We start from the raw sequence: 14,083 nt of genomic DNA, 5'->3' as shown, positions 1-14,083 counted from the left end.
AAAGGTTTTAACCCAGGCTGTTTGAGCAGAGGGAGTTTAGGAGAGTCAAACTGAATTTAAAAAGACGTTAAATACAACATTGTGTTCATTAAAACAAGAATCTTCTAAGATTAAAAATGTGTATTGTTTCACATTTAAATTCCTATCTTTGCAGATCAGACATAGGAAACGTAAATGTCCAGCCCCTTGGCCCTTCTAAACAAGTAATAGAATAGGCCTGCTCTAAACCTTATAGACTCCCAGACATCTTGTACATGTACACAGAGATGCTGCAGTGGCTCAGAGGTTATAACACTGCTGACTCACAGCAAATTTGTAGTTAAGCAGTGAGATAAAGTTCACATTTTTTGTTCACTGTTCAAAGACAATCTATAGTCCCAGTTCTACCTCTGCCCTGCAGTCATAGGCTATTAAATGAGAACATAAGCAGATTATGTATATGTGAACAGTAAATCTCTGCGTTGTTACTTATGTCCTATAGGAATGCTGCTTCTTGTGTATCACGCTTTTGTTTTGTAGGTGAACACTGGCAGCCTTGTTTACTCCCTGTGCTGGCACGTGAGCCATATTTAGTGAATTATACGAGCAAATTTGCCGTTGTTTTAAACCACTTATTATAAATCCTGAATTTAAATTCAGCATTTTAACTTTTTTATGCCTCTGTGCTGGCGGCCTGTTTTTGGGTTATCCGTCCGTCCGGCCCATTCTTGTGAACGCGGGGATGAACAGATTAGAGTTTGGTGTTCAAAGGTCAAAGGTCACTGTGACCTCACGTTCGCCCCATTCATGTGATAACTCAGGAACGCCTTGAGCGAATATCTTGAAATTTGGTACAAACATCCACTCCAATTCTAGTTTAAAGCATTTCATGGCTTTTTTCTGCCTTTCAGTAATTATTACTTTCTGTTTAGAATATCAATCAAGCAATCAATCAACCTACATCTACATTTGTTGTTGCCATGCAGTTATGTTATTGTTGCATCTTAGTTGAAACTTCCACCAGTAATGTAAAGAGTAGCTCTTGTATGCCTATATACAGTATATTCTAAAGAACATTTTACAGGTCCACTAAATTCATTGGTAATTATGTGATAATTAGCAAGTAACCTACTTGAAATTTCTTTGGAATTACTGCCAAATTACCCCAATATCTACCTCAGAAATCCAAAGAAATTCAACTAGGTTACTTGCTAATTATCACATAATTACCATGAAATTTGCGGACCTGTAAAATGAAATGATACCGAAAATCTGACAACATTTTAAAAGTGGTGAAGCTTTTTACCTCACAACAACATGATGTGAAGACAAATAAATACTGAATATATTTACAGAAATGGGTCGAGGTTGTAAGAAGTAAGTCAGTTTAGATGCTGCCAAGAATGTTGCCCTACTGTGACTTGTTGAGCAACACTTGGAAACCTCAGAGCCTTAAATCTGGTGGTAATACCTGAATATTGGCAAGCAGCTCAAGTGATGTGGATCCAGTGTGTGGAGCTGCGTCTGATTGTTTGCCAGCGGTTGGATACGCTGTAAAAATGATACATTTTTGACTGTTTTCTACTGGCGGGAAGCCATCCAACCCTGCTGGGCCATTTCTGTCTTTTCAGAGCAGAGTTTATCGAATCTGTGCAACTTTTAAGACACAACCCATGGTCCAATGTAAACAAGTAGTCATTTTGTTGTGAGGAATGCTTTAGAAATATTATTTTGGAAAGAAAATCTTCAAGTTTCCTGATAAAAAATGAGATAAGAAGAGAAATAAGAGCAGGAGAGAAGGCGTGAGTGGTGTCAATATGGGCCCGTATCCTATAAGTGCTGACTGCCTGTTTACTGGAGCAGTAAATGCTTGTCGTCTCTGCAAGCAGTTTTTGCAGGGGCCCACGAGGTATAGGGCCACACACAGGGAAAAAGATCCACAACTGTTTTCGCTCTATGTTTCCCTCAATTCTTCAACTTGTGGTATTTTGAGCAGTGTAGTCTTTTCAGCTCCCCCCTCTGTCTGTTCCTATCTTCTCCCTCAACACACACATCAGAAGGCTACTGGGAATCTTAGTCCGAATAGAGGCCCGCACTGTCCACACTGTTGTTCTTTTTGCATGAATAACCTCGGCCATACTAGTTTCATTAATCCACTCTTTTCACATGTTGAGGCTCACATGGGCCTGGGAAGCCGGCTGCTTCGCCAACACATTGAGAGAGAGAGAGAGAGAGAGAGAGAGAGAGAGAGAGAGAGAGAGAGAGAGAGAGAGAGAGAGAGAGAGAGAGAGAGAGAGAGAGAGAGAGAGAGAGAGAGAGAGAGAGAGAGGCAGTGAGAGACTTGTTTAGGCAAACAGACATTTTTCTACTGTGGTTTAGCGAGTAAAGGTGGATTTTACTACAGGCTACATGTTGCTGATGGCTTCTAGAAAATGTAAAATGCCATGCAAATGCATCCCAGCAGGGGTCTATATCTTATCTTTTATTCTGTTTCTGGCATTCAGCACCAGTAATTAGGTCTGATGTCTTGATCTAATGAAGGCAGGCTAATACTTTAAGCTGCAGTGGGTAGTAATGGAGCAAATATGATTAAAAAACATTATTTTTATAAAACGGTCGCTATATCCTATCAATAGTGCATAAGACACCGTTGTCCTCCGGTGCTCCTAACGGCATCTGCAAGATTTCACAGACCGGAGGAAAACAACCAATCAGAGCCGAGCTGGAGCCTGCCGTCTCGCTCACAAACTCTGATCAAACGGTCAAACGAGGCAGCGCTGATCAAATATGAATCAATATTCTGCTACTGTAATGACTATTTCTCTCCTCAAATGTTTTTAGAAACATCTTGTAGTGTACTGTTTAGCTGTAAAATGAGAAAGTTTGTGACCCGGCAGCCATGTCGAGATCTGTTGAGGAACTACCAAGCACCGCCCACCAGCCGGAGCACAGCCAATAGGAACGCTCTCTCCCTGAAATGACCTGTGATTGGCCAAAGTCTCCCGTCACGGGCTACATTTTCTAAAGCCTGAAAACAGAGCCATGAGGAGGTGCAGAAGTCTAGTTTTCTCTCAGAACACTTGAATTATTATAGGCTGAAAAAGGTTATTATGGATTTTTTTTGCCTAATGATGACAAAAACTTTCTGCAGGTTTACTATCTTGTAAAGCAGGGTAAAAATAAATCTAAAATGAAAATATGGTGGGAAAAAGTTTTCTTTTCTGTTTTCTTTCACGATGCTTTGGCAAAATAAAGCAATGCATTTGGTGACAAGGTAACAAATTAACTGTAAAATCTTGTGGAAAATTATAATAGCCTAATTATTATGTTGTATATCTGTTACTTGGGTCTAATTGATCTAATCTAAAGCTTGCCTAATTGATCTTGTACATAGCCAGTAGAGAATTGTTTCTTGTTCAGTATACATAGAGTGGTGAACTGTTCCTTTAAGGGACACAGAGTTGACACATGAATAACTTCCAACTCACCGACCAGCTTCAACTCCTGCTGGTCGCATTGCTGACCTGACTGACCACCACAGATGATCCTTTAACAGGAAAACACTCCTCTGGAGAATAACTTCACACACTACATCCTTTAACTTGTTGCACAGCCGAGCACTAACAGTGTTGAGGTGCATGCTGTGATGCCAGTGAGCAGCAGCAGCAGCAGCTGTGTCTCTCTGGTTTGTCTCCTAGTGTCTCTGTTCCTGGTAGGTCCGGTCTCATCGGGCTGTCGGGATGCAGGTCTGTGCTGCTCCGGCCGGGACCCGGCATGCATCAGCAGAGGATGGAGGTCTGACCGCTCCTATGGGACCTGCTACTGCGACCAGGCCTGTGTGTCCACCCTGGACTGCTGCCACGACTATGAGACAGCCTGCCCAGGTGACTAAACTACTTCTGTTTATATCACATATTATAATTAATCCATTACAGCACAGTGCGATGATATTAATGATGTTTGTTTAAAGGTCCCATATCGTGCTCATTTTCAGGTTCATACTTGTATTTTGTGTTTCTACTAGAACATGTTTACATGCTGTAATGTTAAAAAAAAACTTTATTTTCCTCATGCTGTCTGCCTGAATATGCCTGTATTCACTCTCTGTCTGAAACGCTCCGTTTTCATACATTTCAATGGAATTGCAACGGAATTGCGTTGCCAGGCAACAGTTTGGGTCCATATTTACTTCCTGTAAGCTGATGTTATTTACATACACTGCAACAGGAAATAAACTGGGACACATTTAGAATGTTTAGGTTTAAAAACGTGCAATGGTCTAAATATTGTATATTTGTGACATCACAAATGGACAGAAATCCTAAAAGTTTGTTTTCACCTCACAATTTCTGAATACAGGCTGTGTGTATTCTTCCGTATCTTGAGCATTTTGATAGTTTAACAGTATTTATAAAGCACTTAAACCTGCTTTATAATATAAACAACATGAAAATCTGACTTTATAAAATATGGGACATTTAAGAGTTTTCTCAATAAAATGCATCATATGGGTATAGGGTATACATCATGAAAAACATAAATAGGCCTAACCAAAAATAGAACTAATAAAATGACTTTTAGAAAATTATTATGATTTTGTATTAAAAGACAAATTTGTATGCCATTGGATGGCTCTAAAAAAATCCTCCCAAACTGGCAAATGTTCACTGTGAGTCTGTCCTATATTAACAAGAGGACGAAAGTGTCACTGAAATGTTCTGATTGTGGACATTAATGTGGCATCTTGATCTGTAGACATCTGACAACAGTTAAAGGAACAGTGTGTCACATTTAAGGGGATCTATTTGCAGGAATATAATATTGAAAACTATGTTTTCATTAGTGTATAATCACCTGAAAGTAACAATCATGTTTTTGTTAGCTTAGAATGAGCCCTTCATATCTACATAGGGAGCAGGTCCTCTGCATCGCCCGCCATGTTTCTACTGTAGCCCAGAACGGACAAACCAAACACCAGCTCTAAAGAGAGCCTGGCGTGTTTTTACGCTACCAGAAGGCCACCGTAGTTCTCTGACACACTGTGATAACGTGAGAGGCAGAGTGAAAAACCGTGGTACCGCCAGCCGCCGTTTGACTTCCGTTGCTCCTAAAGTAGTGTTATTATGGTAAGGATAGTCTCTGAGCGAGGCGAACGGCGTTCCACGGTTTTGCACTCGGCGGCTCACGTTACCGCAGTCTTGGAAAGGGAGGAGTGAGCAGATGGGTAATCAGTTTATTACATTCTGCAACCACACCACTAGATGCCACCAAATCCTACACACTGTACCTTTAAGTTGTTTCTATGATGCTGGTTTTGTGCTCTGTCTCTTTGTCCCTCAGCGCTGTCCTGTGTGGTGAGCGAGTGGACGCAGTGGTCAGGCTGTGCCGAGCAATGCAGGGCCACAGTCCGCAGGCGGAGCAGGGAGATCCTGCAGGAGCCGCTCAACGCAGGCAAACCCTGCCCCCATCTGGAGGAGCACGCCGGCTGCGCAGAGTACTGGTCCCAGCAAGGGAACTGTCACAACCCACTGGGTGAGGAAAAACCTACTGGGATCCTTCTGCACATCCTCATCCATGTGATGATCACATTCTTCTCTGACATTTGGTGGAATCACTTCATGCTGTAGTTATCCTATCCACTGGAAGACAGCAGAATTTGTGACATTGTAAGATATTAAAGGAAAAAAATATGGCTGATTTATAGGGCCACTTAGGTAAACATGGTTATTTAAACTGTGATAAGGCCAGGTCACATTTGAAGGTAATAGCTGGGACAGACTGCAATGTAAAAAAAAAAAAACACCTCTTAATTGTTAACTGGCCTGTAAAAGACACATAAATAATAGTAAAAATCACAGTACAATATCCATTCATACAGCCGCATCTGATTACCTGATCAGAAGACAGATCATTACATATCTGATTCTGGTATTTTATTCAGTGAAATGGAGTCACATGCAAAACAATGCATGTTTTTTTTAAATTACTGCCTTGTTGTCATTTTAGATACTAGTGCAGTGCCCATGGTCGTTCTGAGCAGGCCGATTGCTTTGCCCCCCGGATCGCTCGTTGACTCCAGGGAAGTGTAAAAGAGTTTAGTTGTAATGTAACAGCATCCAGCAGCAGAAGTTAACTGCAGTCAATGAGCCTGTAAAGGCCCGCTGTGGAAAACATGTTCGACTCAGTCCGCAGAGCCTTGAAGCCCCGCCCCCGCTGCTGCAAAGATTGCTCTTCCCTTGTTTATTCAAAGTTTATTGATATTGAACGTGTCGCGCGTCCAAATTGCACCAACTTTGACAAAACACATCCTTGGGTCCCCGGCAATACACCCACCAAGTGCAACGAAGATTGGATGAGCGGTTCTAGAGATATGTGAAGGACATACAGACAGAGAGCTTTATAGTTAGATGATGCTGCTACAGCACTACCTATAGGCCAAATGGCACCAAATCAGCCATAGTCACTCAGACATCATATATACACATGTCTACCAAATGTGGTGGCAATAGCAGAAAGCATTTTTTTATTTTTTATTATTAGGTACCCACAGCATTTGAGCTAACTGTGAGGGCCAGTTATAGCAAAACTGTACGGAACACCAAAAATCCAAAAAGTAACTATTTCCGGCTTGGTCCAGAGATGTTCTGTACCAAAAGTTGATGACGATTGCTCAAAATTTGTAGGAGGAGTAGCGAAAAAAAACAGATGTGGACACAATTCAAAACAACGGAAAAACAAATGTAGATGCAATAATTTCATTTTTGAGAAATATGGTTCAGAAGTTACAGGCTAAACGTACACTTCATTGTTATAGCACGACCAACAATACACCCGCCAAGTGTGAAGTCCATCGGATGAGCGGTTCTCTAGATAAGCGAAGGACAGACAGACAGACAGACAGACAGACAGAGATTCCTCGCTTTAGTTAGATGCCAACAGTGTTAGATAGTATTCATTTAGACTTAGTAAATATAAAAGTTCTGATAATCCTACATGTGCTGTCTTTAATCATTTAATGAATATGTTTCATAATACTCTATGCTGCTGTGGCACTGAAGAGCAGAAATACTACCCATTCTATTCTATTCTACCAATTATACTGAATGCAGCTATGTTGTTGTGATGTATGTTTCGCTGTAAAAGAGTGATGGGGATACTGATATGATACATGGGGCCTTTAGACATACTGTAATAGTATATGCAGTATGATTTATAGCCACTGCCCCTCCAGCACATATCTGATGAAGCACACGAGCAAAAGCTGTTTCCTCCAGTTTTCCGCACTGTTTCACACCAGAGAATCGCACTCTCGTGAACATTTTCCCAGCACATGCTCATTTTAAATGTATGAGCTATTGCAACATATAATGTTCTTATCATGGATGCTCCCTCTGCAGTGCCAGCGCTGATTATCACGGGTGGCTATGGCAACGCCAGGAAGAAAAGAGACATCCCCGACGGCAGCGACATTATAGGGTAACACGTTCAGAGAGTCCCTATGCCATGCCTTTGATATGTTCTCATGTATCGTCCATGTGCTTCTAGTCTGAGTTTGGTGTGTGTTTGTGTGTTTGTGTGTAAAATAGGTATTGTGTCCAGTTTCAGTTGGCCTCTCTGACAAAAGGATGCCAGCAGAGTTCGGGCCCACACACCCAGTGGATGCAGCACCTGAGGGAGGGCCACCGCGTGTGTGTCGAGTGCCAGCCGCCCGCTCTCGCCGCTGGACAGACACACTGTGCCGGAGACGGAGAGGAAAACGGCGAGGGCAGGTAAGAATGGCGAATATGCATCCCAAGATTATTGGTTTCTTGCATGAAAACATTGTCACATCACAACTTGATTATTGAAATAATAATAAAAAAAGAAAATTCTTTGAATTCAGAAAGCCTTTACACATATTTAAGCTTGTGTTTGTTGGCCAGAAGAGAGAGAGATAAGGTGTTTGTTTGTAAAGCCCAGCCAAGAGTTTATTCAACCATGAAATTGGCTTGGAGTTAAATTTGCTCACATGTAAAGAAACTCAGTGTTGCACACAATTTCACTAATAGAGGCGACCTTTCTGTCTCACCCTATGACAGTAGAGTCAATTATTCTGTAATTACCAGCTAAAAACAGTATAACACATGAGTACATTAGAAAGTAATTGTGGCTGTTATTACTCATAATAAAAACACAACACTTGTCCTTCATGATTAATAATAGGTAATTATTATTACACAGAGAAGTGAGTTACAAAATATCACAAATTGGTTTAAATGCGTTGAATAGTGTTTGTGTATATGATATATTTGTTTGTTTGGTGCACTATGCATAGGAAATGTGATCATATTGTATTCTGGACATGATCTGATACTGAATCCTAAGCTGTTGTCAAATCGCTCCCTTTGACTGGAAGATTCCCTTTTTTTGTTCATGAAACAGCACTTAAACATTATAAATTTTGCCTTTTTTCCAAGACGAGAAGAACAATACCACTCTCATGTCTGTACTGTAAATATGTAGCTGTAGCCTTTAAGGATAGACGTTACTTAATTATAAATTAAGATTAGGCGATTTTATTTTTGGACATGGCCATGGTTGCTGTTTTCCTGCTTCCAGTCTTTGTGCTAAGCTAAGCTAACCAGCTGCTAACGGTAGCGTCATATTTAATGTACACACAATAGTGATATATACTGTAGATCTGCTCCTCTAACTTTCAGCAAGAAAGCAAATTATCCCAAAATGTTGAACTGTTCCTTTAAGGATATATTTAATAATTATTTGTATATAATAATCCTGATTTATATATTATTATAAATCAGGATTATGATAACTGTTGCCCATTTACCATAAAATATAGACAGCAAAAAGGTAATTTCTGTAATTGCATTAAGGAGAAATGATTACACCATATTAAATTATAAAAAAAAGAGAGCAGTCCATTTGCAGACATCACTTGTTGTTTATGTCAGTGTTATTAACCAAAACACATTGTGTGTATGCTTAAGGTCTAAAAAAAAGTGATGAATGCATTTCCTTCCACATAAAACACTTTCAAAGCAGATTTTCTGGATCTTAAATGTTTGAAACTTGCATTGTTTACACCCATGTTTACTAGTAAGAAGTCCTCTTTATTGGTGCATTGCTGCATATCTTTACCGCCACTAGTAGATTAGTGGAACGCCATTAGCATAAATGTGTATCGAGTGGGTGGCGTGTGCATGTGGCATGCACGAGACGAATAGAATGGGGAGAAAAACTGCTCCATAGCGCTACTAGAGCTCCAAAACTCCACAGGGAACCTTTAATCCCAAAACACATCCATCCTAACTTTAACCTTAACCATATCCATATTGTCGCACTGCACAGACAGAAGATCCTGGCCGTGGTATCTGTAAAAATGTAGCATGCATAACACCGTTCTACCTGTTTGTGTTTCTGACTTGTCTGTTTGAGAGGGGCAGTGATGGATATAGAGTACTGATATGTGGATCAATTGTGATGGATCTCTTAGATCTGATTGGTAACAGTGAGGAGGACTACCACTAGATGGCGACATTGTTTATCACTTGTATTTAAAGAGAAATCTTGTGAGCACTAACTCCTTCCTTCCTCCATCCTCCCTGCAGAAGACAGTCTCTCCAGTGGCAGGCGGTGGGAAACCCTCGATGCAGGGGTGTGTGGAGGCGTGTTGGGAGGCTGGAGGCCTGTTCCTGCCCAACAGCCCACAGCTTCCTCTTCATCTAACCTCCTCCTTCCTCCCGTTAGCCTCCCTCCTGCACATGTTCACTCAGACTCTATGTATGAAGAACAATCTGTCACAATAATAAACACAAATGTTCTCTATGTAAGAGTTCTGCTCAATGCTCAGTTGTGCCTTCTTCTCCAGATTAGTGCAACTACATGTAAACGTTTTATTAATATGGCTGAATGTGTGCCAATGAAAATCGTATTTCTTAGTCAGAATATAATACATTTGTTATCCTCACTGCTCAACAAAAACTTGAATAATACATATTTTTGGTTTGCATCAAAAACGGCAAATGAACAGTAAAATGAAAGTCAGAAATTCCTAATCAAAATGTAAAGTGATCTGATTTATTTCATTTTTAGTCATCCAAGGGAAATGTTACTTTTCTTAAGAAATAGAAATATCTCGGGACATTGAGACACTTTTTTTTTTTTTACATGAGAAGAACTGGCTCTGTGTGATTCACAACCAGTCACAACGCCAAAGTTACAACATGCACTGAACAATAGAACATTTATACAGAAACAACAGCATAGAAAGTCAACAGGTAAAAATGAGTTGTTTTTTCTTTTACAAAACAGACAGCCTCGGGACCTACAAACAACATTGTATAAGAGCTGGCTAAGGTCGTTCAAATATTTTTTTTCAATTCCCTGGAAAGAGTGTACTTTACAAAGACTGATGGCTTAGGCAAGGTTGGGGTCAATTCCACTGAGAGCTTAAACGTAGAAAAAAATAGAGTTTGTGTTTTTTAATTTGTACTAATTAGTCTCATGCTCTAATACTGGTTCCTTTTATAGTGTGATGTGTGTTTTACTCCATCAAGGCATCCTGAATCGACCCCAACCCTGTAATACAGTGTTCGATTCAGAGTATGTAGAACTGGGCTACTTGCTAAAGCACTGGTTCTCACTGGGTTTTTGAAACTACCTTGAAAAGGGTCCTATATGGGGTTCTAACAAAAAATGAAAAGACTTGAACCTCTTTACAGTTTCATTTAGCAGCTAGTGCGACAACCAAGTTCTCCTATAGGTTTCTTGTTATGGAAAGTTTGAGAATATGTGCTCTTCCTCTTAGTTTGTATCAATAAATGAGAAATAAAACAAGTCTTGATTGTGTTTTCTTCATAAAGCATGATGGTTTAGTCCTTTGAATCACTCCACAGGGATCTCAGTGAAATTAAAAGCTCTTTTAGACTACTAGATTGTGTTAATTTGAATGGCTCCCTTGGAAATGGAGGTTAGTAAAGTGCCAAAATGAAGTAAAAACAAGGATCTTCTAAAATAGATGAATATATTTTTTTGTATTATGGTGGTATCATGTCACAGTATCACAGTCAGGTATCAAATCACAACACCGTGCTTGATGTTTCTTTTGCACTACCCTGTCTAAAAGATTAAGAGTCTCAATACTAGTGTCAGGATTTAAATACGTGTTTGTGTGTATGTGCATGGGTGCACATTTGTGTAATATTTGCACACAATAAATCTCTAAAATAGTGCTTGCTGTCTATTCATGGAATATTGATTGTCATTATTGTTGTGAGTTATTTCAGTGAAACATGGTCCCTGGGGGTGAAAGTAATGAATTACATTTACACTCTACCTTGACAAAGTCGTTTTTTTTTGTGTACTTGTACTTTGAGTATTTTTTTGAAATTGGTAATTTTACTTTTACTTTGCTACATTTCAAATCGCATCTGTTACAGACTAAAAACAAAATTCACATGGAAAAAGTCCTGACAAACTGAGAGAGGAACAGATAAAACAGCAGCTGCAGCAGAGAAGAAGCTGCAGGTGTTTCTGCGGTGTTGTGCTGTGATTGGTTAGTAATACTGGGCTGTGATTGGTTAGTACTACTGGGCTGTGATTGGCTAGTGCGCATTGCCTTTACGTAGAAAAGTTTGCAGAGTTCACGGCTGAGTTCACGGCCGGGGCTAGCACTTCTAACACAAATGAAGGTTATCATTAACCTATGGAGTGTGGTTATAATAATATAACTATTGTACCTATGCGTAGTTAAAAAAAATGTTGCATCTATCTCAATTAATGACTGACCTCGGCGAGCACGCTAAGTGACACACCCACGATGTCTGGCTAATATGCTAAATGCTAACATGCTAACTTCTACCTTCATTGAGTTGATTGAGGACTTTCTGCTGTTTGAGACTGTTAATCCTCGATGTGATGGTAGAGCCTGGACTGGTTATTCTTTGAGAGTGAACGAGTAGAGCAGTTGAAACTGGAGCAGATTGTGGAGGACTTGGCACTAGTGCCGTTCAGACAGGTGAGTACAACAACACACTGTTGAACCAAAGAGTATAGAAGCAAAGAGATAAATCTTTACTGGCGTCCGGGAAGTCGCTTTCAGTCCAACATGGCGGAAGCGTAGCTCTGCTGCTGGGCGCTGATGTTGCAACAGAACGAACAATTGACTTTCACTTCTTGGCAATACACGTTCTTTGGTTGAGAACGTTAACGTTGCCTAGCAACGTAGGTAAGGTGTGTGTAAAAACTGTGCTGTAGGCTAATATGTGTGTTTATAAAAACAAGTTCATATTGTTTACATTGTCTGCTTTTGTGCGATGTTTTATTCTACTGGTTATTCTAAAATAAGTTTCAGGCGCCTTGGTGTCCATAGCTCTTTTTTTATTTATTGGTGATCATTTTTGTTGACATATCTGAGTATTCTGGTTCATTCTTGTGTGGCTACATTGAGGAAGGCAGTTGTATATTTATATAAATTATAATCAGTTGTATGCACAGACTGCAGAGTGTCCATTTGTTGGTTTGGACAGAAGGTCTTGTTGCTAATGTTGTTCCACTTGTATATAAGTTCACATTTAATGCAATCTATTTTTTGTAGCCGAAAGATGGTCTTTAATTTATCATCATACCCCTTCCTCCCCCTTTTTTCTAAATGTAAGGCAGTAACGTTTTACTCTCGCTCATTTTAACTGACCTAATATTCACTTTTAACATTACTTAAGTACATGTTTTACACAAGTAGCCAACTTTTACTTGAGTAAAAATGTATTTAAAGTTTTCTAGTACTCTTTCCACCTCTGTATAATATAGAAAACCTAAATGATGGGACAGAAGCTCACATTATGCTTCACAAGAGGTTATGTAATCTGAATGTCCTTTATGTTGAAAATGAAACTTAGTTATCCATTTTTTTAATGATGTAATGCACTCAGAAGGACATTTCTGACTGAAATTTGTTTCATCAAAATTAAGAAAACATTTTGAAATCTCCATGGACAGGGTAAAAAGATGTTGGCATACATTGGCCTTGACCTTTCATAAGAGAAAGATAAATATGCAAAGAAAAGTTAATCAGGAACTAACATCCAACTGGTCTGAACTAAATGCCTCTCTTGTTGGGACTGATGTTGTCTAACCCTACGAAAATACAATGTAAGGTACTAAGCTTGCATGTTTATCATGTTTTCATTGTATAATTGGACGTGTGCCACTTCCACCTCGTAATGTCATATGAAGAAGTTTATTGTGGGAATAATTAATTAATGTCTAAATATAGCTAAAGGAGTAGCCATTCACGGCAAGTTTATGGGGAGACTTCAAAAATGATTCAATCTGAATATCACCAGAGGCCATCTGGAAAATGTTTAATATCAGCAGTGAATTGTTATGCCATAGGACATTTTCTCATTTTAAAAATCAAATCATTTCATTTGTTAACACCTCTTTGCATGCGATACTTAAGTTTAGGTCTATATTTTAATATACTTTTGAGTGCGATCATTTTTCTTTTTTTTTATGTGAATTTAGCTTCCAATATTAGCAGATACTTAAGTTTATATGCAACAAAGGACAATGATTAGACATTTCACTTGAATAAAAAAAAGGGATGTTGTGATACATAGTCTATGAAGCTGGATGAAATGAATTCATCACCACCTAATTATATGATGTGTGTTAAATAAGATCCATAAAATGTGCCTCCCATCCCTCTCTTCTCAGCAGTAAATGAAGCTGCAACTTCAAAAATGAAACGTACGCAAAAGTAATCTTAATTTCTCATTTGAAAAGAGTACAATCTGTGTTACTGTTTACATGTTAGAGTCACAACTGCAGATATAATATGGAGAAAACAGAAGCAGGATTCCCCCCGACATCATGCACACATTCGTAAATAGTTCATTCTTTTCCATTAAGCAGCAGCCACACTGCTCTAATGCCCTGGCTTTACAGCTGTCACACACACACACACACACACACGCACACACACACACACACACACACACACACACACGCACACACACACACACACACACACACACACACACACACACACACACACACACACACGTATACGCACAAACACACACACACACGCGGTTCCCTCAGC

At 39.5% G+C, this 14,083-nt stretch overlaps 1 protein-coding gene across 1 annotated transcript; it reads left to right on the top strand.

Annotated features, from left to right (window-relative positions):
- The first annotated feature begins 3,176 nt into the window (after positions 1 to 3,176).
- LOC141773650 (somatomedin-B and thrombospondin type-1 domain-containing protein) lies at positions 3,177 to 11,557 on the top strand. The gene is made up of 5 exons (XM_074645532.1): positions 3,177 to 3,863; positions 5,320 to 5,511; positions 7,377 to 7,455; positions 7,566 to 7,748; positions 9,588 to 11,557. The coding sequence occupies exons 1-5, from the start codon at positions 3,626 to 3,628 to the stop codon at positions 9,703 to 9,705; spliced, it is 810 nt and encodes a 269-aa protein (XP_074501633.1). The 5' UTR covers positions 3,177 to 3,625; the 3' UTR covers positions 9,706 to 11,557.
- Positions 11,558 to 14,083: the final 2,526 nt, after the last annotated feature.

This window comes from Sebastes fasciatus, chromosome 1, assembly GCF_043250625.1.
Source record: "Sebastes fasciatus isolate fSebFas1 chromosome 1, fSebFas1.pri, whole genome shotgun sequence".
Taxonomy (NCBI): Eukaryota; Metazoa; Chordata; class Actinopteri; order Perciformes; family Sebastidae; genus Sebastes; species Sebastes fasciatus.
Note: the sequence above shows the minus strand (reverse complement) of the source record. Positions and strands in the feature narration are given on the sequence as shown.